Source organism: Oncorhynchus nerka, linkage group LG20, assembly GCF_034236695.1.
Source record: "Oncorhynchus nerka isolate Pitt River linkage group LG20, Oner_Uvic_2.0, whole genome shotgun sequence".
Taxonomy (NCBI): Eukaryota; Metazoa; Chordata; class Actinopteri; order Salmoniformes; family Salmonidae; genus Oncorhynchus; species Oncorhynchus nerka.
The window spans coordinates 85819023-85845123 of record NC_088415.1 but is presented as its reverse complement, the minus strand read 5'-3'; the positions used below and the strand labels follow the sequence as shown (position 1 = coordinate 85845123).

Below are 26101 nucleotides of genomic sequence, written 5' to 3'. Positions count from 1 at the left end.
AGTGCAGTATAGTGTATCCTCTACTGACACATAGTGCAGTATAGTATATCCTGTACTGACGCATAGTGCAGTATAGTGTATCCTCTACTGACGCATAGTGCAGTATAGTGTATCCTGTACTGACGCATAGTGCAGTATAGTGTATCCTCTACTGACACATAGTGCAGTATAGTGTATCCTCTACTGACGCATAGTGCAGTATAGTGTATCCTGTACTGACGCATAGTGCAGTATAGTGTATCCTCTACTGACGCATAGTGCAGTATAGTATATCCTGTACTGACGCATAGTGCAGTATAGTATATCCTGTACTGACGCATAGTGCAGTATAGTATATCCTGTACTGACGCATAGTGCAGTATAGTATATCCTGTACTGACGCATAGTGCAGTATAGTATATCCTCTACTGACGCATAGTGCAGTATAGTATATCCTCTACTGACGCATAGTGCAGTATAGTATATCCTGTACTGACGCATAGTGCAGTATAGTATATCCTGTACTGACGCATAGTGCAGTATAGTATATCCTGTACTGACGCATAGTGCAGTATATTATATCCTCTACTGACGCATAGTGCAGTATAGTATATCCTGTACTGACGCATAGTGCAGTATAGTATATCCTGTACTTCTCTCCTCTGCAGCTTATTACTCCTGACCAAGTTATTCCTCTGAGGTGCCCTGAGGGCTGAGCAGCGTGGTCTGTGCTACTCTGACAGGGGGCGACCTGAGGGCTGAGCAGTGTGGTCTGTGCTACTCTGACAGGGGGCGACCTGAGGGCTGAGCAGTGTGGTCTGTGCTACTCTGACAGGGGGTGACCTGAGGGCTGAGCAGTGTGGTCTGTGCTACTCTGACAGGGGGTGACCTGAGGGCAGAGCAGTGTGGTCTGTGCTACTCTGTTTTTAGACATGTTTGCGAATTTATTTAAAATAAAAATACCTTATTTCAATTAGTATTCAGACCCTTTGCTATGAGAAATTGAGCTCAGGTGCATCCTATTTCCATTGATCATGCTTGATGTTTCTACAACTTGATTGGAGTCCACCCGTGGTCAATTCAATTGATTGCACACGATTTGAAAAGACACACACCTGTCGATATAAGGTCCCACAGTTGAAAGTGCATGTCAGAGCAAAAACCAAGCCGTGAGGTCGAAGGAATTGTCCATAGAGCTCGGGGACAGGATTGTGTCGAGACACAGATCTGGGGAAGTTCCCCAAGAACACAGTTGCCTCCATAATGTTTGGAACAACCAAGACCTGCTAGAGCTGGCCGCCGGGACAAACTGACCAATCAGGGGAGAAGGGCCTTGGTCAGGGAGGTGACCAAGAACCCAATGATCACTCTGACAGAGCTCCAGAGTTCTTCTGTGGAGATGGGAGAACCTTCCAGAAGGACAACCATCTCTACAGCACTCCACCAATCAGGCCTTTATGGTAGAGTGGCTAGATGGAAGCCACTCCTCAGTAAAAGGTACATGACAGCCCGCTGGGAGTTTGCCAAAAGGCACCTAAAGGACTCTTAGATCATGAGAAACAACATTCTCTGGTGTGATGAAACCAAGATTGAACTCTTTGGCCTGAATGCCAAGCGTCACGTCTGGAGGAAACCTGGCACTGCTTATCACCTGGCCAATATCATCCTGACAGTGACGCATGGTGGCGGCAGCTTTATGCAGCTTTATGCTGTGATGTTTTTCAGCTGAAGGGACTGGGAGACTAGTCAATATCGAAGAAAGATAAACGGAGCAAAGTACAGAGAGACCCTTGATGAAGACCTGCTCCAGAGCGCTCAGGACCTTAGACTGGGACAAAGGTTCACCTTCCAACAGGACAACGACCCTAAGCACACAGCCAAGCCAATGCAGGAGTGGCTACGGCACAAATCTCTGAATGTCCTTGAGTGGCCCAGCCAGAGCCTGGACTTGAACCTGATCGAACATCTCTGGAGAGACTAGAAAATAGCTGTGCAGCAACGCTCCCCATCCAACCTGACTGAGCTTGAGAGGATCTGCAGAGAAAAATGGGAGAAACTCCCCAAATACAGGTGTGCAAAGCTTGTAGCATCATACCCAAGAAGACTTGAGGATGTAATCGCTGCCAAAGGTGCTTCAACAAAGTACTGAGTAAAGGGTCTGAATACTTATGTAAATGTAATATTTAAGTGTTTTATTTTAATACATTTGCAAACATTTCTAAAAACCTCTTTTGCTTTGTCATTATGGGGTATTGTGATGTCATTATGGGGTATTGTGATGTCATTATGGGGTATTGTGATGTCATTATGGGGTATTGTGTGTATATTGATGAGCAGAAAAAAACTATTTAATACATTTTAGAATAAGGCTGTAACTTAACAAAATGTGTAAAAAGTCAAGGGGTCTGAATATTTTCTGTTTGTACTGTATGTCATGTATAATTGTTTTCTCAGTAATGTGTGAACACAGATAGCAGGTTAGGCCCACCCAGTGGCTCTGCTGTTTCTTCTTCCATTTACAATGGGATGTTAAGCAGTGCTGAGATTGGCTTGGGTTGGGAAAGCATCCTGCTGACAGGAGGGAAACAGCTTTTTATGGTTATTATTTCTTTCTGCTACTTGTTCAGTCTCTCTTTTTATTATTCATTATCTCTCTCTTTCTCTCTCGTTCATTTTCTCTCTCTCTTATCTCTATTATTCATTATCTCTGTCATTTATTCTCTCTTTCTCGTCTTTCTCATTATCTCTCTCTCATTCATTTTCTCTCTCTTATCTCTATTATTTATTATCTCTATCATTTATTCTCTCTTTCTCGTCTTTCTCATTATCTCTCTCTCATTCATTTTCTCTCTCTCTTATCTCTATTATTCATTATCTCTATCATTTATTCTCTCTTTCTCGTCTTTCTCATTATCTTTCTCTCTCTCATTCATTTTCTCCCTCTCTCTTATCTCTATAATTCATTATCTCCATCATTTATTCTCTCTTTCTCTCTTCTTTATTCTCTCTCTCTACGGACATGCGCTGCATACGTAATACATCTTGCATGCAGGGCACGTGGGCGTTCAAACACACACACTCTCTCTTCATCACCCCCCTCATCCTCCCCAAACACCGCCACACCTATCTCTCACTCGATCCCTCTCCTTTGTTTATTTGGCCATATCCCTGCTTCAGTTCCACTTGGACGGAGTGAATATATAACAGAGGGTGATGTATAACCCCACTCTGTCAGGAGCCGCCAGCTGAAACCACCTTTGTTTACTGCCCACCATTACAGAGAAATGCACCAGACAACCTATCTGACGGCATAACATGGAAACAGACACACGTGCACAGCACAGGAGGCTGGAGGCACCTTCATTGGGGAGGACGTGCTCGTTGTCATGGCTGGAGCTGAATTAGTGGAATGGTATCAAATATATAAAACACACTGTTTCTATGTGTTTGATGCCATTCCATTCGCTCTGTTCCAGGTATCATTATGAGCCGTCCTCCCCTCAGCAGCCTCCACTGGTGCACGTACCTGCACACACACGTACTGCATCCATCCACCCTCTCATCACACACACACACACCACCGTCTATAATGAATACTGCCTCCGAGTTCAATCAGTGTCGCTGTTTTGAATGATCTTTGAATAGAAGAAAAAGAATCCCCACCAAATTGAGATTGTTATTTTGTTTATAAATATCACGTAAATGTGTGTGTGTTGACTTTTGTAAGGAAATAGGTCATTGTGTTAAGAAACATTTTTCTAAAGAAAAATGATATTACATTATTTTTATTTTTTTGAGAACCTGACCTCAAAACATTGAAGGAAACATTTAAAATCCAGTACTCTCTGTACCCAACATGACCAGTATGAATATATTATCTGTAAAAATATCAACACTTCCTGTATGTCTTGGGAGTTTAGAATACTGTAGTCTCACAGTAGGTCATAGACTGCCCCCTAGTGCTATGTGCATGGAACTGGCTAAAGATTAGGATTTGACATCCAATGGAATAGTCAATGTATTCCCTTGAATGAATGTCCTCTGCAATGTGTCGACGTAGTGGCTGGTTTGGGTTTATCAAAGCAGTATATGTATATGTATATGCTCATGTAACATAATATGGAAGCAATGACACTAAATGCCTTTTTTGTAGTTCCATCTATGTCCACTGAACCTTTTTGTAGTCTCATCTATGTCCACTGAACCTTTTTGTAGTTCCATCTATGTCCACTGAACCTTTTTGTAGTTCCATCTATGTCCACTGAACCTTTTTGTAGTTCCATCTATGTCCACTGAACCTTTTTGTAGTTCCATCTATGTCCACTGAACCTTTTTGTAGTTCCATCTATGTCCACTGAACCTTTTTGTAGTCTCATCTATGTCCACTGAACCTTTTTGTAGTCTCATCTATGTCCACTGAACCTTTTTGTAGTTCCATCTATGTCCACTGAACCTTTTTGTAGTTCCATCTATGTCCACTGAACCTTTTTGTAGTTCCATCTATGTCCACTGAACCTTTTTGTAGTTCCATCTATGTCCACTGAACCTTTTTGTAGTCTCATCTATGTCCACTGAACCTTTTTTATAGTCTCATCTCTGTCCACTGAACCTTTTTGTAGTTCCATCTATGTCCACTGAACCTTTTTGTAGTCTCATCTATGTCCACTGAACCTTTTTGTAGTCTCATCTATGTCCACTGAACCTTTTTGTAGTTCTGTCTATGTCCACTGAACCTTTTTGTAGTTCTGTCTATGTCCACTGAACCTTTTTGTAGTTCCATCTATGTCCACTGAACCTTTTCCCATAACTTTTAGTCTTCGCTATAACCATAGTTCTGTCAACCCCTCATCTTATAACCTTCTAAGTTCTACATCAGCTTTCTTTCAACGTCTCTACTGCCTCTTGCTATTAGCCATAACATTCTATCAACGTTCTACTAGCATTCTCTCAACCTTTGCCTTTCAGGACACTAATGAGACCCCGGGAGTGTTCGGCAGCACTCTTGGAGTGGACCTTTGCCGAGGCCGCAGGCGTCACTCGGGCACGCTACAGCTGCCCCCGTTGTCATGGCGACAGGCGGAGAGGGATCTAAGCCGCACGCCAGAGTGGGACACCATGGCCCGGCCCACCACCCTGCCCTTCCACCCGCTGCCACAAATCAACATCATCCATGCCGACCCCGACAGGTTAGGTCAGAAACTAGCAGACACTGCAGTCCTGGAGAACCCAAGTTGTGCTTCCTTACTTGAGGTTAAACCCAACGTGTTTTCTTCTGTCTGTATTAGAGCATTCTATGTTCATGTTTTGGTGAACCAATCTTACTCTATACTAAGGTATAATATGTGTTGGTGGAATCCTAGCAGCATGTCTCTCGAGTGGCGCAGCGGTCTAAGGCACTGCATCTCAGTGCTGGAGGTGTCACTACAGACCCTGGTTTGATTCCAGGCTGTATCACAACCGGACGTGATTGGGAGTCCCATAGGGCGGCGCACAATTGGCCCAGCATCGTTAGGGTTTGGCCGGGAAAAGGCCGTCATTGTAAATAAGAATTTGTTATTAACTGACTTGCCTAGTTAAATAAAGGTTATATAAAATAAAATATATATGTGTTCTGGACATTGTATCAGCAAAGTACAATTTCGTCCAACAACCACTGGGTGGAGATAAAGGGCTCTAATGCCATTTGTGGAGCCTGCTGAATTCTAGTCTTGGGCGATGTTCTGCATACCAGGGTATTTCAAAATACTGATTGTATGATTTTCAATACTGTGTACTACAGAGGGGGTTGACCTTAAAAAACTCACTTTCTGGGATTGAATGGAAAGAGAGAGAGATGGGACTGTATGGAAGAGGGAAAATGGGTAGAGATTGTTTAAGTGAACCAGAGAAAGAGTAGGTAGGTAGAGTCGCTCTGGATAAGAGCGTCTGCTAAATGACTTAAATGTAAATGTAAATGTAGAGAGTACTTGAGAGAGAAGGAGTGAAGGAAAAGATGGCCGGAGAGGCACAGAGTGTCCCCCCTGGCGAACCCTTGAAGTCCTGACAGAATAATAGAGAAGAGCTGGCCAAACAGGTCTGCCAACTAGAGCTGTCAGAAGAACCTTGTTTTGTTCTCTGTTGCGTAGTGTCCTGTATCCTCTCTGGTGTGTAGTGTGCTGTATCCTCTCTGGTGTGTAGTGTGCTGTTTCCTCTCTGGTGCCTCGTGTCCTGTATCCTCTCTGGTGTGTAGTGTGCTGTTTCCTCTCTGGTGCGTCGTGTACTGTATCCTCTCTGGTGTGTAGTGTGCTGTATCCTCTCTGGTGTGTAGTGTGCTGTATCCTCTCTGGTGTGTAGTGTGCTGTATCCTCTCTGGTGTGTAGTGTGCTGTATCCTCTCTGGTGTGTAGTGTGCTGTTTCCTCTCTGGTGTGTAGTGTGCTGTATCCTCTGGTGTGTAGTGTCCTGTATCCTCTCTGGTGTGTAGTGTGCTGTATCCTCTCTGGTGTGTAGGGCCCTGTATCCTCTCTGGTGTGTAGGGTCCTGTATCCTCTCTGGTGTGTAGTGTCCTGTATCCTCTCTGGTGCCTCGTGTCCTGTATCCTCTCTGTTGTGTAGTGTGCTGTATCCTCTCTGTTGTGTAGTGTGCTGTATCCTCTCTGTTGTGTAGTGTGCTGTATCCTCTCTGTTGTGTAGTGCGCTGTATCCTCTGGTGTGTAGTGTGCTGTATCTCCTCTGTTGTGTAGTGTGCTGTATCCTCTCTGGTGTGTAGTGTGCTGTATCCTCTCTGGTGTGTAGTGTGCTGTATCCTCTCTGGTGTGTAGGGCCCTGTATCCTCTCTGGTGTGTAGGGCCCTGTATCCTCTCTGGTGTGTAGTGTGCTGTATCCTCTCTGTTGTGTAGTGTGCTGTATCCTCTGGTGTGTAGTCTCCTGTATCCTCTCTGGTGCCTCGTGTCCTGTATCCTCTCTGTTGTGTAGTGTGCTGTATCCTCTCTGTTGTGTAGTGTGCTGTATCCTCTCTGGTGTGTAGTGTGCTGTATCCTCTCTGGTGCCTCGTGTCCTGTATCCTCTCTGTTGTGTAGTGTGCTGTATCCTCTGGTGTGTAGTGTGCTGTATCCTCTCTGTTGTGTAGTGTGCTGTATCCTCTGGTGTGTAGTGTGCTGTTTCCTCTCTGGTGTGTAGTGTGCTGTATCCTCTCTGGTGTGTAGTGTGCTGTATCCTCTGTTGTGTAGTGTGCTGTATCCTCTCTGGTGTGTAGTGTGCTGTATCCTCTGTTGTGTAGTGTGCTGTATCCTCTCTGGTGTGTAGTGTGCTGTATCCTCTCTGGTGTGTAGTGTGCTGTATCCTCTCTGGTGTGTAGTGTGCTGTATCCTCTCTGGTGTGTAGTGTGCTGTTTCCTCTCTGGTGTGTAGTGTGCTGTATCCTCTCTGGTGTGTAGTGTGCTGTATCCTCTCTGGTGTGTAGTGTGCTGTATCCTCTCAGTTGTGTAGTGTGCTGTATCCTCTCTGGTGTGTAGTGTCCTGTATCCTCTCTGGTGTGTAGTGTCCTGTATCCTCTCGGTTGTGTAGTGTCCTGTATCCTCTCTGTTGTGTAGTGTGCTGTATCCTCTGGTGTGTAGTGTGATGTATCCTCTCTGTTGTGTAGTGTGCTGTATCCTCTCTGGTTTGTAGTGTGCTGTATCTTCTCTGGTTTGTAGTGTGCTGTATCCTCTCTGGTGTGTAGTGTCCTGTATCCTCTCTGGTGTGTAGTGTGCTGTATCCTCTCTGGTGTGTCTTGTCCTGTATCCGCTCTGGTGTGTAGTGTGCTGTATCCTCTCTGGTGTGTAGTGTCTTGTATCCTCTCTGGTGTGTAGTGTCCTGTATCCTCTCTGGTGTGTAGTGTCCTGTATCCTCTCTGGTGTGTAGTGTCCTGTATCCTCTCTGGTGTGTAGTGTCCTGTATCCTCAGTGGCGCGTCGTGTCCTGTAGCCTCTCTGGTGTGTCTTGTCCTGTATCCTCTCTGGTGTGTAGTGTCTTGTATCCTCTCTGGTGTGTAGTGTCCTGTATCCTCTCTGGTGTGTCTTGTCCTGTATCCTCTCTGGTGTGTAGTGTCTTGTATCCTCTCTGGTGTGTAGTGTCCTGTATCCTCTCTGGTGTGTCTTGTCCTGTATCCTCTCTGGTGTGTAGTGTGCTGTATCCTCTCTGGTGTGTAGTGTGCTGTATCCTCTCTGGTGTGTAGTGTGCTGTATCCTCTCTGGTGTGTAGTGTCCTGTATCCTCTCTGGTGTGTCTTGTCCTGTATCCTCTCTGGTGTGTAGTGTCTTGTATCCTCTCTGGTGTGTAGTGTCTTGTATCCTCTCTCCTTTGTGTAGGGTCCTGTATCCTCAGTGGTGTGTCGTGTCCTGTAGCCTCTCTGGTGTGTAGTGTCTTGTATCCTCTCTGGTGTGTAGTGTCCTGTATCCTCTCTGGTGTGTAGTGTCCTGTATCCTCTCTGGTGTGTAGTGTCCTGTATCCTCTCTGGTGTGTAGTGTCTTGTATCCTCTCTGGTGCGTCGTGTCCTGTAGCCTCACACTTGAGCTCCACTCATTGGGACTAAGTGAACTGGACTCTGTTCTAAACCAAGACCCTGGCTATGGAGGCTCATGGGGCCAAAACAGAGCTGGAACAGAATATAGACTCACGTGGGAATACCGTATTGGATAAGAGGACGAGCGTTTCACCCCACATCTCCCCGAGACTGTTTCGTAAGCAGGTGGTGAACAAGCGCCGTTACAGGCGCTTCACTGTGGACCACACCTGGTAAGGCCCTGAAGTTGTGTGGATGTGTCCACATGCACGTGTGTATAGCATATAGCATGGACCCTGGTCACGTCAGTGTCATCGTTAAACCCTTTATGTCACGTTTAAGCAACTTATGCCTGCTGAAAATATCACTTTTAAAGGTTTATGTACTGTTGAGTCACAGCCAACTAATGTTGTTGTCTCGTCTTGTACTCATATATGTGGATATATACATATATATAAATATTCAATTAGAGAAAACACTTCAAAACACTTTTTTTAAAACCTCAAAGTTGTATCTCAAACAGACTGTTTTTCGAAAATGCTTGTCAATGTATGGCATCTTGTCCCACACCATTCTGTTGTTGGGGTACACCCACACCGTTCTGTTGTTGGGGTACGACCCACACCATTCTGTTGTTGAAGTACACCCACACCATTCTGTTGTTGGGGTACACCCACATCATTCTGTTGTTGAAGTACACCCACACCATTCTGTTGTTGGGGTACACCCACACCATTCTGTTGTTGGGGTACACCCACACCATTCTGTTGTTGGGGTACACCCACACCATTCTGTTGTTGGGGTACACCCACACCATTCTGTTGTTGGGGTACACCCACACCATTCTGTTGTTGGGGTACACCCACACCATTCTGTTGTTGAAGTACACCCACACCATTCTGTTGTTGGGGTACACCCACACCATTCTGTTGTTGAAGTACACCCACACCATTCTGTTGTTGAAGTACACCCACACCATTCTGTTGTTGAAGTACACCCACACCATTCTGTTGTTGGGGTACACCCACACCATTCTGTTGTTGGGGTACACCCACACCATTCTGTTGTTGGGGTACACCCACACCATTCTGTTGTTGGGGTACGACCCACACCATTCTGTTGTTGGGGTACACCCACACCATTCTGTTGTTGGGGTACACCCACACCATTCTGTTGTTGAAGTACACCCACACCATTCTGTTGTTGGGGTACACCCACACCATTCTGTTGTTGGGGTACGACCCACACCATTCTGTTGTTGGGGTACACCCACACCATTCTGTTGTTGGGGTACACCCACACCATTATGTTGTTGAAGTACACCCACACCATTCTGTTGTTGGGGTACACCCACACCATTCTGTTGTTGGGGTACACCCACACCATTCTGTTGTTGAAGTACACCCACACCATTCTGTTGTTGGGGTACACCCACACCATTCTGTTGTTGGGGTACACCCACACCATTCTGTTGTTGGGGTACACCCACACCATTCTGTTGTTGGGGTACACCCACACCATTCTGTTGTTGAAGTACACCCACACCATTCTGTTGTTGGGGTACACCCACACCATTCTGTTGTTGAAGTACACCCACACCATTCTGTTGTTGAAGTACACCCACACCATTCTGTTGTTGGGGTACACCCACACCATTCTGTTGTTGGGGTACACCCACACCATTCTGTTGTTGGGGTACACCCACACCATTCTGTTGTTGAAGTACACCCACACCATTCTGTTGTTGGGGTACACCCACACCATTCTGTTGTTGGGGTACACCCACACCATTCTGTTGTTGAAGTACACCCACACCATTCTGTTGTTGGGGTACACCCACACCATTCTGTTGTTGGGGTACACCCACACCATTCTGTTGTTGGGGTACACCCACACCATTCTGTTGTTGAAGTACACCCACACCATTCTGTTGTTGGGTACACCCACACCATTCTGTTGTTGAAGTACACCCACACCATTCTGTTGTTGAAGTACACCCATTCTGTTGTTGAAGTACACCCACACCATTCTGTTGTTGGGGTACACCCACACCATTCTGTTGTTGGGGTACACCCACACCATTCTGTTGTTGGGGTACACCCACATCATTCTGTTGTTGGGGTACACCCACACCATTCTGTTGTTGGGGTACACCCACACCATTCTGTTGTTGGGGTACGACCCACACCATTCTGTTGTTGGGGTACACCCACACCATTCTGTTGTTGGGGTACACCCACACCATTCTGTTGTTGGGGTACACCCACACCATTCTGTTGTTGGGGTACACCCACACCATTCTGTTGTTGGGGTACACCCACACCATTCTGTTGTTGGGGTACACCCACACCATTCTGTTGTTGAAGTACACCCACACCATTCTGTTGTTGGGGTACACCCACACCATTCTGTTGTTGGGGTACACCCACACCATTCTGTTGTTGGGGTACGACCCACACCATTCTGTTGTTGGGGTACACCCACACCATTCTGTTGTTGGGGTACACCCACACCATTCTGTTGTTGGGGTACACCCACACCATTATGTTGTTGAAGTACACCCACACCATTCTGTTGTTGGGGTACACCCACACCATTCTGTTGTTGGGGTACACCCACACCATTCTGTTGTTGAAGTACACCCACACCATTCTGTTGTTGGGGTACACCCACACCATTCTGTTGTTGGGGTACACCCACACCATTCTGTTGTTGGGGTACACCCACACCATTCTGTTGTTGGGGTACACCCACACCATTCTGTTGTTGAAGTACACCCACACCATTCTGTTGTTGGGGTACACCCACACCATTCTGTTGTTGAAGTACACCCACACCATTCTGTTGTTGAAGTACACCCACACCATTCTGTTGTTGGGGTACACCCACACCATTCTGTTGTTGGGGTACACCCACACCATTCTGTTGTTGGGGTACACCCACACCATTCTGTTGTTGGGGTACACCCACACCATTCTGTTGTTGAAGTACACCCACACCATTCTGTTGTTGGGGTACACCCACACCATTCTGTTGTTGGGGTACACCCACACCATTCTGTTGTTGAAGTACACCCACACCATTCTGTTGTTGGGGTACACCCACACCATTCTGTTGTTGGGGTACACCCACACCATTCTGTTGTTGGTACACCCACACCATTCTGTTGTTGGGGTACACCCACACCATTCTGTTGTTGAAGTACACCCACACCATTCTGTTGTTGAAGTACACCCACACCATTCTGTTGTTGAAGTACACCCACACCATTCTGTTGTTGGGGTACACCCACACCATTCTGTTGTTGGGGTACACCCACATCATTCTGTTGTTGGGGTACACCCACACCATTCTGTTGTTGGGGTACACCCACACCATTCTGTTGTTGGGGTACGACCCACACCATTCTGTTGTTGGGGTACACCCACACCATTCTGTTGTTGGGGTACACCCACACCATTCTGTTGTTGGGGTACGACCCACACCATTCTGTTGTTGGGGTACACCCACACCATTCTGTTGTTGGGGTACACCCACACCATTCTGTTGTTGGGGTACACCCACACCATTCTGTTGTTGGGGTACACCCACACCACACACATCCTAGATAAAGTAAGGATAAAGTAATCCTTCTCACCCCCCCCCCCCCTTAAAATATTTAGATGCACTATTGTAAAGTGGCTGTTCCACTGGATGTCATAAGGTGAATGCACCAATTTGTAAGTCACTCTGGATAAGAGCGTCTGCTAAATGACTTAAATGTAAATGTAGATCTGAATGAATGAAATATTCTTATTAAATACTTTTTTCTTTACATAGTTGAATGTGCTGACAACAAAATCACACAAAAATGATCAATGGAAATCAAATGTATCAACCCATGGAGGTCTGGATTTGGAGTCACACGCATCAATGTCTTCATCTTGCAGGAACTGCTGACACACTCCAGCCACATGAGGTCTAGCATTGTCTTGCATTAGGAGGAACCCAGGGCCAACCGCACCAGCATATGGTCTCACAAGGGGTCTGAGGATCTCATCTCGGTACCTAATGGCAGTCAGGCTACCTCTGGCTGTGCGGCCCCCAGACTGACCCAATAATGGCAGTCACCCCTGTGCGGCCCCCAGAGAAATCCCCACACCATGACTGACCCACCGCCAAACCTAATGGCAGTCAGGCTACCTCTGGCGAGCACATGGAGGGCTGTGCGGCCCCCCAGAGAAATGCCACCCCACACCATGACTGACCCACCGCCAAACCTAATGGCAGTCAGGCTACCTCTGGCGAGCACATGGAGGGCTGTGCGGCCCCCCAGAGAAATGCCACCCCACACCATGACTGACCCACCGCCAAACCTAATGGCAGTCAGGCTACCTCTGGCGAGCACATGGAGGGCTGTGCGGCCCCCCAGAGAAATGCCACCCCACACCATGACTGACCCACCGCCAAACCTAATGGCAGTCAGGCTACCTCTGGCGAGCACATGGAGGGCTGTGCGGCCCCCCAGAGAAATGCCACCCCACACCATGACTGACCCACCACCAAACCTAATGGCAGTCAGGCTACCTCTGGCGAGCACATGGAGGGCTGTGCGGCCCCCCAGAGAAATGCCACCCCACACCATGACTGACCCACCGCCAAACCTAATGGCAGTCAGGCTACCTCTGGCGAGCACATGGAGGGCTGTGCGGCCCCCCAGAGAAATGCCACCCCACACCATGACTGACCCACCGCCAAACCTAATGGCAGTCAGGCTACCTCTGGCGAGCACATGGAGGGCTGTGCGGCCCCCCAGAGAAATGCCACCCCACACCATGACTGACCCACCGCCAAACCTAATGGCAGTCAGGCTACCTCTGGCGAGCACATGGAGGGCTGTGCGGCCCCCCAGAGAAATGCCACCCCACACCATGACTGACCCACCGCCAAACCTAATGGCAGTCAGGCTAGGGCCTCTGACTGACCCACCGCCAAACCTAATGAGCACATGGAGGGCTGTGCGGCCCCCAGAGAAATGCCACCCCACACCATGACTGACCCACCGCCAAACCTAATGGCAGTCAGGCTACCTCTGGCGAGCACATGGAGGGCTGTGCGGCCCCCCAGAGAAATGCCACCCCACACCATGACTGACCCACCGCCAAACCTAATGGCAGTCAGGCTACCTCTGGCGAGCACATGGAGGGCTGTGCGGCCCCCCAGAGAAATGCCACCCCACACCATGACTGACCCACCGCCAAACCTAATGGCAGTCAGGCTACCTCTGGCGAGCACATGGAGGGCTGTGCGGCCCCCCAGAGAAATGCCACCCCACACCATGACTGACCCACCGCCAAACCTAATGGCAGTCAGGCTACCTCTGGCGAGCACATGGAGGGCCTACCCCACACCATGGCCCAGTTAGGTACCTGAGGGCTGTGTGCCACCCCACACCATGACTGACCCACCGCCAAACCTAATGGCAGTCAGGCCCCCCCCCAGAGAAAATGCCACCCCACACCATGACTGACCCACCGCCAAACCTAATGGCAGTCAGGCTACCTCTGGCGAGCACATGGAGGGCTGTGCGGCCCCCCAGAGAAATGCCACCCCACACCATGACTGACCCACCGCCAAACCTAATGGCAGTCAGGCTACCTCTGGCGAGCACATGGAGGGCCTAATGGCAGTTAGGTACCTGAGGGCTGTGCGGCCCCCCAGAGAAATGCCACCCCACACCATGACTGACCCACCGCCAAACCTAATGGCAGTCAGGCTACCTCTGGCGAGCACATGGAGGGCTGTGCGGCCCCCCAGAGAAATGCCACCCCACACCATGACTGACCCACCGCCAAACCTAATGGCAGTCAGGCTACCTCTGGCGAGCACATGGAGGGCCTAATGGCAGTTAGGTACCTGAGGGCTGTGCGGCCCCCCAGAGAAATGCCACCCCACACCATGACTGACCCACCGCCAAACCTAATGGCAGTCAGGCTACCTCTGGCGAGCACATGGAGGGCCTAATGGCAGTTAGGTACCTGAGGGCTGTGCGGCCCCCCAGAGAAATGCCCCCCCACACCATGACTGACCCACCGCCGTCTCCGACTCTGTCACACGTGCTCAGTGTGAACCTCCTTTCATCTGTGAAGAGCACAGGGCGCCAGTGGCCAATTTGCCAATCTTGGTGTTCTCTGGCAAATGCCAAACGTCCTGCACGGTGTTGGGCTGTAAGCACAACCCCCACCTGTGGACGTCGGGCCCTCATACCACCCTCATGGAGTCTGTTTCTGACCGTTTGAGCAGACACATGCACATTTGTGGGCTCTGGCAGTGCTCCTCCTACCCCTCCGTGCACAAAGGCGCGGAGGTAGCTGTCCTGCTGCTGGGTTGTTGCCCTCCTACGGCCTCCTCCACGTCTCCTGAGTTACTGGCCTGTCTCCTGGTAGCGCCTCCATGCTCTGGACACTACGCGGACAGACACAGCAAACCTTCTTGCCACAGATCACATTGATGTTCCATCCTGGATGAGCTGCACTACCTGAGCCACTTGTGTGGGTTGTAGACTCCGTCTCATGCTACCACTAGAGTGAAAGCACCGCCAGCATTCAAAAGTGACCAAAACATCAGCCAAGAAGCATAGGAACTGAGAAGTGGTCTGTGGTCCCCACCTGCAGAACCACTCCTTTATTGGGGTATATCTTGCTAATTGCCTATAATTTCCACCTGTTGTCTATTGCATTTGCACAACAGCATGTGACATTTATTGTCAATCAGTGTTGCTTCCTAAGTGGACAGTTTGATTTCACAGAAGTGTGATTGACTTGGAGTTACATTGTGTTGTTTAAGTGTTCCCTTTATTTTTTTGAGCAGTGTAGTTAGCAAGGTATTTCTCTAATATAGCAAGGTATTTCTCTAATATTGTAATAAATTATAGGTCATATTTAATAGAAATTTGGAGACACTGGACAGTTCCTTTACATCTTTAAATCTCTATTTTGGATTTAAATGGCATGTTATAGAAGGGTCCAGACACTTTTTGTTTTTGAGAAACACCCCAAATAGCAAATCACTTCCTCAACGTCATTGTGTAGTATGAGGTCCCCAAAATGACATGAACAAAGGCCAAAAAAAAAAAGAGTCATTTTTAAGCAACTTATTCCTCGACTGATAAGTAATTATGTGAAATGGGAGCAACTGTTGAAACAATGTTTGCCTCAGGAGGAGGATATACCAGTTCCAGGAGAAATGTGAACTGAAACCATTACCTCAGAATCTGTAACCTGGCCTACAAATCATACAGGTTTGCTCATTAACATGTCTGTCATCATTCTTGGAGGAAACACATATCTGGTTCTTGTTATTATTATAGAAATGTGACTTATAGATCTATCATTCTAATTGAAAGCAAGTCTAAGAAGGGGTAGATCTGTTCTATGTGTGCCATTTCTATGCTTCCCGTTTTAGGTTTTGTTTTTGTGTCTTTTACTTTGGGTTTTGTACACCAGCTTCAAACAGCTGAAAATACAATATTTTTGTTATGGAAAATATATTTCACAACGGTTTAGGTGATTCAGTGATACTCTACACTATACTTGCTTGTTTTGTCACAAACTGAAATTAGTCTAACTATTTACGATTTTGCAACCTGGAAATGGCGGAGTGATTTCTGCATAGTGCATCTTTAAATGTTTTGCATTTAAGTAATTTTGCAGACGTTCTTATCCAGAGCGGCTTACAATTAGTATGTTCATCTTAAGATAGCTAGGTGAGACAACCACATGTCACAGCCGTAGAAATGCTAATAGAAACAGATTGTATATTTTAGCGGCACATTCAAAAGCTATGCTCTTTTTTCTGGACAGAGATGAATCTGGACTTCTCTCTTTGCTTAATGTTATGCCATATTCAGCAATCATCAGACAGTCGTTTTTTGCGTGTGTACTGTAGTATTCCACTGTTCAATCTTACCTTCCGAGAGGCGCAGCGGTCGGGTTCGTTATTTGAATTGGGATTTGGTGAATAGCAATGCATTTATCAGGAGTCGACTGCACTGAATTAACCTGGTCATTGGGGTTTCATAAAAATAGTCCCTTTGGCTGTGCTTGGCCCAAGGCCCATGACCCTTTACTGAGTGTCTCCTAACCTGTCCCTCTCCCTACTCCCCTCTACTTCACCTCTCTGGTTGGACACTGCAGAGTACCTCAATCCCTCCTTCCTTCTGAAGAGCATCTTGGTTTTCACTGCTGTATCATAATGATGGACACATTTTGTTTAAAGCAGGGATCTCATGACCTGGGGACCAACGTCAGTCTTTCAGTTATCATGGGGCCCACAAAAGGCAGTGTGTCATCCTGATAGTTTGAGACCCCGGTGGAGAAACACGACCCCGGTGGAGAAACACGACCCCAGTGGAGAAAACACGACCCCGGTGGAGAAACACGACCCCGGTGGAGAAACACGACCCCGGTGGAGAAACACGACCCCGGTGGAGAAACACGACCCCGGTGGAGAAACACGACCCTGTCTAATCACTTCTAGGATTGCTATGTCATGTTTTATCACCTTTGATACTTGACACCAAGCGTCAACTATGGAGGGGGTGGGGAGCGTCATCATACTTTTTCTCCGTACTATTGGCACTCTCCCTCTCTCTCTTTTAATCACTCTCTGTCTTGCTTGTGATACCAGTAACTGTGTAACGTTCCATTGTATACTGTCATGCAATTTAGACACACAGTGGAACCAAGAGTCAGATGACTGCACTGACTACAGGAACAGAAGAAGAGACAGTCTATCCTCTGTAGTCCAGCCAGATCTACCTCTGAACAAGCCAATCTTGTGCCATCACACAGTTGGCCTCTGGTCAGGGATAGGGCACTCAGTGGCAGGGTGGGTTTTTGTGAGTGAATGTGGTTAGAGGGGTGTGAGAGTGTGTGTGGTCAGAGGGGAGTGTGTGTGGTGAGTGGGGTGTGAGAGTGTGTTTCTGGTCAGAGGAGGGGTGTGGAGGGAGGAGGAGGAGGAGCAGGGGAGATGATGATGGAGAGAGGAGGCGCAGGGGAGAGGGAGGAGGAGCAGTGAGATGATGATGAGGGAGGAGGAGGTGCAGGGGAAATTATGTACAACCAGGTCTCCTATCTGTCACAGCGGCAGAGTGCACTTTGACTTCAGTAAGGAGGAGGTGTAGGGGAGAGGGAGGAGGTGCCTTGGGGAGGAGGAGATGTAGGGGAGAGGGAGGAGGGAGGAGGTGCCTTGGGGAGGAGGAGGTGTAGGGGAGAGGGAGGAGGTGCAGGGGAGAGGGAAGAGGTGTAGAGGAGAGGGAGGAGGTGCCTTAGGGAGGAGGAGGTGTAGGGGAGAGGGAGGAGGTGCCTTGGGGAGGAGGAGGTGTAGGGGAGAGGGAGGAGGTGCCTTAGGGAGGAGGAGGTGTAGGGGAGAGGGAGGAGGTGCCTTGGGGAGGAGGAGGTGTAGGGGAGAGGGAGGAGGTGCCTTAGGGAGGAGGAGGTGTAGGGGAGAGGGAGGAGGTGCCTTGGGGAGGAGGAGGTGTAGGGGAGAGTGAGGAGGTGCCTTAGGGAGGAGGAGGTGTAGGGGAGAGGGAGGAGGTGCCTTGGGGAGGAGGAGGTGTAGGGGAGAGGGAGGAGGTGCCTTAGGGAGGAGGAGGTGTAGGGGAGAGAGAGGAGGTGCCTTGGGGAGGAGGAGGTGTAGGTGAGAGGGAGAAGGTGCCTTAGGGAGGAGGAGGTGTAGGGGAGAGGGAGGAGGTGCCTTGGGGAGGAGTAGGTGTAGGGGAGAGGGAGGAGGTGCCTTAGGGAGGAGGAGGTGTAGGGGAGAGGGAGGAGGTGCCTTGGGGAGGAGGAGGTGTAGAGGAGAGGGAGGAGGTGCCTTAGGGAGGAGGAGGTGCAGGGGAGAGGGAGGAGGTGCAGGGGAGAGGGAGGAGGTGTAGGGGAGAGGGAGGAGGTGCCTTAGGGAGGAGGAGGTGTAGGGGAGAGGGAGGAGGTGCCTTGGGGAGGAGGAGGTGTAGGGGAGAGGGAGGAGGTGCCTTAGGGAGGAGGAGGTGTAGGGGAGGAGGAGGTGTAGAGGAGAGGGAGGAGGTGCCTTGGGGAGGAGGAGGTGTAGGGGAGAGGGAGGAGGTGTAGGGGAGAGGGAGGAGGTGCCTTGGGGAGGAGGTGTAGGGGAGAGGGAGGAGGTGCCTTAGGGAGGAGGAGGTGTAGAGGAGAGGGAGGAGGTGCCTTGGGGAGGAGGAGGTGTAGGGGAGAGGGAGGAGGTGCCTTAGGGAGGAGGAGGTGTAGGGGAGGAGGAGGTGTAGAGGAGAGGGAGGAGGTGCCTTGGGGAGGAGGAGGTGTAGAGGAGAGGGAGGAGGTGCCTTAGGGAGGAGGAGGTGTAGGGGAAATGATGTACACCAGGTCTCCTATCTGTCACAGCAGCAGAGTGCACTTTGACTTCAGCAAGGTCCCTAATTAAGCCCCCTCCTCCACTACCAGGTGACTTTCTTATTTTCTCTCTTTCATATTTTTTCTAGGTGTGTGATAGTTTGTAGAATGGTTGTGTTGTAGGGTAACTGGGATCCTGGATTCCTGAAAAAAATTCAATGACAAGATCTAATGCAATTCCACAAAATACAAAAACATCCACAGCTGCAGACTAGCAAAAATAAATAAATGGCACAATATCCAGACAGGTTGTAACATGTAAGCCTTTAGCCTAGCGTATTTAGTTCACACAGTCACCATAAATGCAAAGCACACACATAATTGACACTGCTGGACTGCACACGAGACCCGAATGCAGTTAGTAAACTCTACATGAAACCCCCACGTATAGCCTATAAAATACGTGTGCCTCTTTTTAGCTGTCATTGTGACTCTTCAGACAGTCACACATTTGATAGGCCTAAGCAATTCCCTACAGTCATCTCTTGTCACAATTCAGAGGCATGAGGGAAAATGATATATTCTCCTGTCCTAGAGCCTAGGCTATTTTATATCCAGCCCCCTATCCCGCTGAAACCCCAATTCCCGACTCCGGGCTCGCATGAAACTTCATTCTGTAATGAAGGCAGCACATCTCTTTCCTTTTCATGTCGAACCGCTATAACGTTTCCCCGGCTTCTTTCGACTGGCTCTTACTTGCTGCGGATATGAGAGCTTCGGTGATCAACAAACTGTATGAGAGAATAGATATGGATATTTTTTTAACAGTGTTTTCCCCGTTAAGATGCCTTGATATTTAAACTAGGTTCACACTTCATCTGCCCGTTATTCATTAGATATATTTTGTAATTCGCTGGAGGTTTTCTAGCAAGTTTAGCAACTTTGGTCATTTGACTTTTGTTTGGCTGCTTTTACAAAGTTTGTATAATTCGACAACGCTCTGTTTTTCGAAATATCCTACATCTGAAATGCGCTGAATTCACTGAGGAACATGATAACCCTCGGGATTTTATGAACAGCCTGTTTCGCAATTCACAACAATGTAATTGGCGTTCAAAGACAGTTACTCTATCATCACTAAATGTCCGTTTGATTTGCTCTGAAGTCTTTTCATAGTGGCGCAGCGCCCTTCGTATTTGAGGACAACCCTGGCGTAGTGACCATATCTTTGTTTTAAACACTTTAGATGGGCGCTTCCGATTTTTGCGGTATTTCCCGGGACACCTTCGGGATAAATATGAATTATTCCCGGTATTGAAACTAGTTAGATTTTCAGGAAAATATGAATCCTGATTGTGTAATTTCAGACAAGATCCCCTTTGCACAATAAGGAAAAATCAGCTACGTTGGTGGACATTTGAACTAATGTATTCCTCTGTGTGTTTTCAATGTGAATCTGAATACTTTACACATTTACAGCCGATGTACTGTACTAACATGCTGTGGTTTAGTGTAAAATGGAGAGCGTGCTGTGGATGTGTCCGTGCATGTGCCGTGTGTCTGTGGGTTTTGAGTGTGCATCGGGTCGTAGGTTTGTGTGTTGGTGGGCTTCTACGTGTGTGTTCTTACACACTGTATTTGACATCCATTATGTCGATCTGATCTCATGGTTGCTGAGAGGTGGGGGTAGGAAATGCCTCTGTGGGATATGGATAATCCTAAACATAGGGATCCCGGTGGGGGTGAATGCTGCTGGGCAAATATTGAGATGGGTGTTGAGTCCATCCAGTCACAATGGACAATCCCCGTAATTCATCTGCCTCCCCAGTCCCCACAACTGAATCATCAGACCATTGAATAAATAGTGTTATGCTGTATATGGCTCTACCTCACAGACCTTTGGGTCCTTGAAAAGCGCTATTTAAATATCATATATTGTTAAGAGGGTATAGGCACAACAAGGATGCTGTAGTAGTGAAAAGATCCTTGATCCATAGAATAACACAGCCAATGTATCTGATCAGACTACTGGAAATCTCATTTGTCATGAGTCATTATTTTGTCATGACCTGATTGGCTAAGTCATTATTTTGTCCTGGCCTGATTGGCTAAGTCATTATTTTGTCCTGGCCTGATTGGTTAAGTTATTATTTTGTCCTGGCCTGATTGGTTAAGTTATTATATTGTCTTGACCTGATTGGTTAAGTTAGTATTTTGTCCTGACCTGATTGGTTAAGTTAGTATTTTGTCCTGACCTGATTGGTTAAGTTAGTATTTTGTCCTGACCTGATTGGTTAAGTAACCCAAGACAAATTACCACTGGACAATTTTACAGTACTTTACTCTGTGAGTCGCTGCTGTGTGTAAGCCTAAAATAGGTCTATTTCTCTTTCTCCCGTGTCCTAGCTTCGATGTGGAGAATGGCCCCTCTGCGTGCTGCAGCCCCTCGGGTCTCCAGGCATCCCCTGGCTCCGGCCTGGTTCTGCACCCCAACCTGGGGGCCCACGGGCAGCGCCGAGAGTCCTTCCTCTACCGCTCTGACTCGGACTACGACCTGTCGCCCAAGTCTCGCGAGTTGTCCCGGAACTCCTCTATCGTCGGAGAACTGTGAGTCCGCTTGACACGTCCTGACAAATATACTGTATTGGAATAGATTTGCATCTTGTTCTAATGCGTATATGCTTAGCTCACTCATAATCACTCAACCCTGTTGAAACCCAGGGAAAAGTGGTTGGTTGTAATCACATTTTATTACTATCCAACCAATGGCTTTTATTGGCAAAGGCATTTATTTTGAGGGATTTTTCAGGGTTTTATATTTGAATCACTGTTTATCCCATGTTGATTGCTGTTCTTCAGGCATGGAGAAGACCTGATCGTGACCCCCTTTGCTCAGGTAAATATATTCTCTACTTGTGACTCTACATGGAAATACATTTTCAGAAACGTAATGGATTGTATTATTTAAAAGAAAGAAAGACCTTGGAATGATCACATGTAAGTGAACGTTAGATGTTCTCTGGCTTTAGGTTCTGGCCAGTCTCCGCACGGTACGGAACAACTTCACCACCTTGACCAATGTACAATGTACCTCCAAGTAAGTGTTCCTACAGTTGTTGTTTTGTCATAGGGGTGTGATGTATGATTGTGCACCTGCACTAAAATGTAAATACTTCACCAACACGTGTCACTTGGTGTCACCAGTGTGCCACAGAATGAACCTTTTGGGTGTTAAGGCTTCAGCCAACCACTAGGTGGCACTTGGGTCCAGTTGATTTCATGCTGAGACACCACACCACCATACTTTATGTTGTAACACAGACACCACACCACCATACTTTATGTTGTAACACAGACACCACACCACCATACTTTATGTTGTAACACAGACACCACACCACCATACTTTATGTTGTATCACAGACACCACAGACACCACACCACCATACTTTATGTTGTATCACAGACACCACACCACCATACTTTATGTTGTATCACAGACACCACAGACACCACACCACCATACTTTATGTTGTAACACAGACACCACAGACACCACCACCATACTTTATGTTGTAACACAGACACCACAGACACCACACCACCATACTTTATGTTGTAACACAGACACCACAGACACCACACCACCATACTTTATGTTGTATCACAGACACCACCAGACACCACACAGACACCATACTTTATGTTGTAACACAGACACCACAGACACCACACCACCATACTTTATGTTGTAACACAGACACCACAGACACCACACCACCATACTTTATGTTGTAACACAGACACCAGACACCACACCACCATACTTTATGTTGTAACACAGACACCACAGACACCACACCACCATACTTTATGTTGTATCACAGACACCACAGACACCACACCACCATACTTTATGTTGTAACACAGACACCACAGACACCACACCACCATACTTTATGTTGTATCACAGACACCACAGACACCACACCACCATACTTTATGTTGTATCACAGACACCACAGACACCACACCACCATACTTTATGTTGACACCACAGACACCACACCACCATACTTTATGTTGTACACCACCAGACACCACACCACCATACTTTATGTTGTATCACAGACACCACAGACACCACACCACCATACTTTATGTTGTATCACAGACACCACACCACCATACTTTATGTTGTAACACAGACACCACAGACACCACACCACCATACTTTATGTTGTAAACACAGACACCACAGACAACCACAGACACCACAGACACCACACCACCATACTTTATGTTGTATCACAGACACCAGACACCACACCACCATACTTTATGACACCACACCACCATACTTTATGTTGTACACCACACCACCATACTTTATGTTGAAACACAGACACCACAGACACCACACCACCATACTTTATGTTGTAACACAGACACCACACCACCATACTTTATGTTGAAACACAGACACCACAGACACCACACCACCATACTTTATGTTGAAACACAGACACCACAGACACCACACCACCATACTTTATGTTGTAACACAGACACCACACCACCATACTGTATGTTGTAACACAGACACCACACCACCATACTTTATGTTGTATCACAGACACCACAGACACCACCACCACTTTATGTTGTAAACACAGACATGTTGAAACACAGACAGACACCACACCACCATACTTTATGTTGTATCACAGACACCACAGACACCACACCACCATACTTTATGTTGTATCACACAGACACCATACTTTACACACCATACTTTATGTTGTATCACAGACACCACACACCACCATACTTTATGTTGTAACACTTTATGTTGTACACAGACACAGACACCACACCACCATACTTTATGTTGTAACACACCACACCACCATACTTTATGACACCACACACACCATACTTTATGTTGTAACACACCACAGACACCACACCACCATACTTTATGTTGTACACCACACACACCATACTTTATGTTGTAACACAGACACCACAGACACCACACCACCATACTTTATGTTGTAACACAGACACCACAGACACCACAGACACCACACCACCATACTTTATGTTGTAACACAGACACCACACCACCATACTTTATGTTGTAACACAGACACCACAGACACCACACCACCATACTTTATGTTGTAACACAGACACCACACCACCATACTTTATGTTGTAACACAGACACCACAGACACCACACCACCATACTTTATGTTGTAACACAGACACCACAGACACCACAGACACCACACCACCATACTTTATGTTGTAACACAGACACCACACCACCATACTTTATGTTGTAACACAGACACCACACCACCATACGTTGTGTTGTAATGCAAGCCATGTCTTATTTTACAAGGAATGATTGAACAAAACGTGTTACTTTAAGCTATTTCTTAATTTATTTCATGAGGATTGATTGTACAAAAAGTGTCTTAGTTTGTATCGCTGCCAAGCATGTTTACTGTTGTACTTGTAATGTTGAAATCCAAGTAGTTATGATGTATATGAATTGGTAAAGCATATCGACAGATATGATATTACTGTATATACACTGAGTGTAGAAAACATTAGGAACACCTGCTCTTTCCGTGACATAGACTGACTGACCAGGTGAATCCAGGTGAAAGAAGCTATGATCCCTTATTGATGTCACCTGTTAAATCCACTTCAATCAGTGTAGATGAAGAGGAGGAGACGGGTTAAAGAAGGAGTTTTAAGCCTTGAGACATGGATTGTGTGTGTGTGCCATTCAGAGGGTGGATATTTACGTGCTTCTGAACGGCGTATGGTAGTGGGCAAAAGAGGGTGCAATTTAATATCAGGAAGGTGTTCCAAATGTTTTGTACACTCAGTGTATATTGTAGTGTGTGTATGAGAGTGTATGATATGCTTAACAAAATTATATAATCGCAACAATTTCAACGATTTTACTGAGTTACAGCTCATATAAGGAAATCCGTCAATTGAAATACATTAATTAGGCCCTAGTCTATGGATTTCACATGACCGGGCAGGGGCACAGCCATGGGTGGGCCTGGGAGGGCAAAGGCCCAGCCAATCAGAATACGTTATTTTCCCCCATAAAAGGACAGAAGGGCAGAAATAAATACTCCTCCGTTTCATCAGCTGTGGTTGGTCTCAGTCGATCCTGCAGGTGAAGAAGCTGGATGTGAAGGTCCTAGGCTGGCATGGTTACACGTGCTCTGCAGTTGTGAGGCCAGTTGGATGTACTGCCAAATTCTATAAAAGGACGTTAAAGGTAGAGAAATTAACATTCAATTATCTGGCAACAGCTCTGGTGACATGCCAATTGCACACTCCCTCAAAACTTGAGACATCTGTGGCATTGTGTTTTGTGACATTTTAGAGTGGCCTTTCATTATCCCCAGCACAAGGTGCACCTGTGTAATGATCATGCTGTTTAATCAGCTTCTTGATATGCCACACCTGTCAGGTGGATGGATTATTTTAGCAAAGGAGAAATGCTCACTAACAGGGAAGTAAACACATTTGTGCAGAAAATGAGAGAAATAAGCTTTTTGTGCATCTGGAACATTTCTGGGATCTTTTATTTCAGCTCATGAAACATGGGACCAACACTTTACATGTTGAATTTATATTTTTGTTCAGTATAGATACACGGGGCGGCAGGGTAACCTAGTGGTTAGAGCGTTGGACTAGTAACCGGAAGGTTGCAAGTTCAAACCCCCGAGCTGACAAGGTACAAATCTTCGTTCTGCCCCTGAACAGGCAGTTAACCCACTGTTCCTAGGTCGTTATTGAAAATAAGAATTTGTTCTTAACTGACTTGCCTAGTAAAATAAAGGTTAAAAAAAAATATATAAAAAAATATCAGGTAGATATATTTCAAAACTTCACATACAATAAGATAAAGAGTCTTAAACAACCACTGTCTGTATGCAAGGCAAAGTGATTGTATCAATGAATACTAAATCCTTAAGCTATTACCTGTTAAAAACAATGACCTGTGAGTCAAACTCTGCCTTTAAAACCTATTCTAGTATAGGTTTTAAAATCGGGTTTTAAAGGCAGAGTTTGACTCCCAGGTCATTGACTGTTGTATGTCCTTCAGACCATGAGTCAATATTGACCACAGACATGTGGATATGAGGGTTACCTCAGAGCTCATAGTAATGAATGATAAGTAACTCCATTCAGATACCATCAAGGTAAATATTTAAGAATAA

The 26101-nt window shown here is 46.9% G+C and overlaps 1 protein-coding gene across 1 annotated transcript in view; it reads left to right on the top strand.

Moving 5' to 3' along the window:
• The first annotated feature begins 2998 nt into the window (after positions 1-2998).
• Positions 2999-26101, top strand: part of LOC115103335 (3',5'-cyclic-AMP phosphodiesterase 4B-like) — an 80851-nt gene continuing 57748 nt past the window's right edge. Inside the window, exons 1-6 of the mRNA XM_065006092.1 lie at positions 2999-3011; positions 3456-3517; positions 4945-5165; positions 21241-21441; positions 21694-21730; positions 21864-21931. Coding sequence (XP_064862164.1) covers positions 2999-3011; positions 3456-3517; positions 4945-5165; positions 21241-21441; positions 21694-21730; positions 21864-21931 — 602 coding nt within the window. The remainder of the gene's footprint in view (positions 3012-3455; positions 3518-4944; positions 5166-21240; positions 21442-21693; positions 21731-21863; positions 21932-26101) is intronic.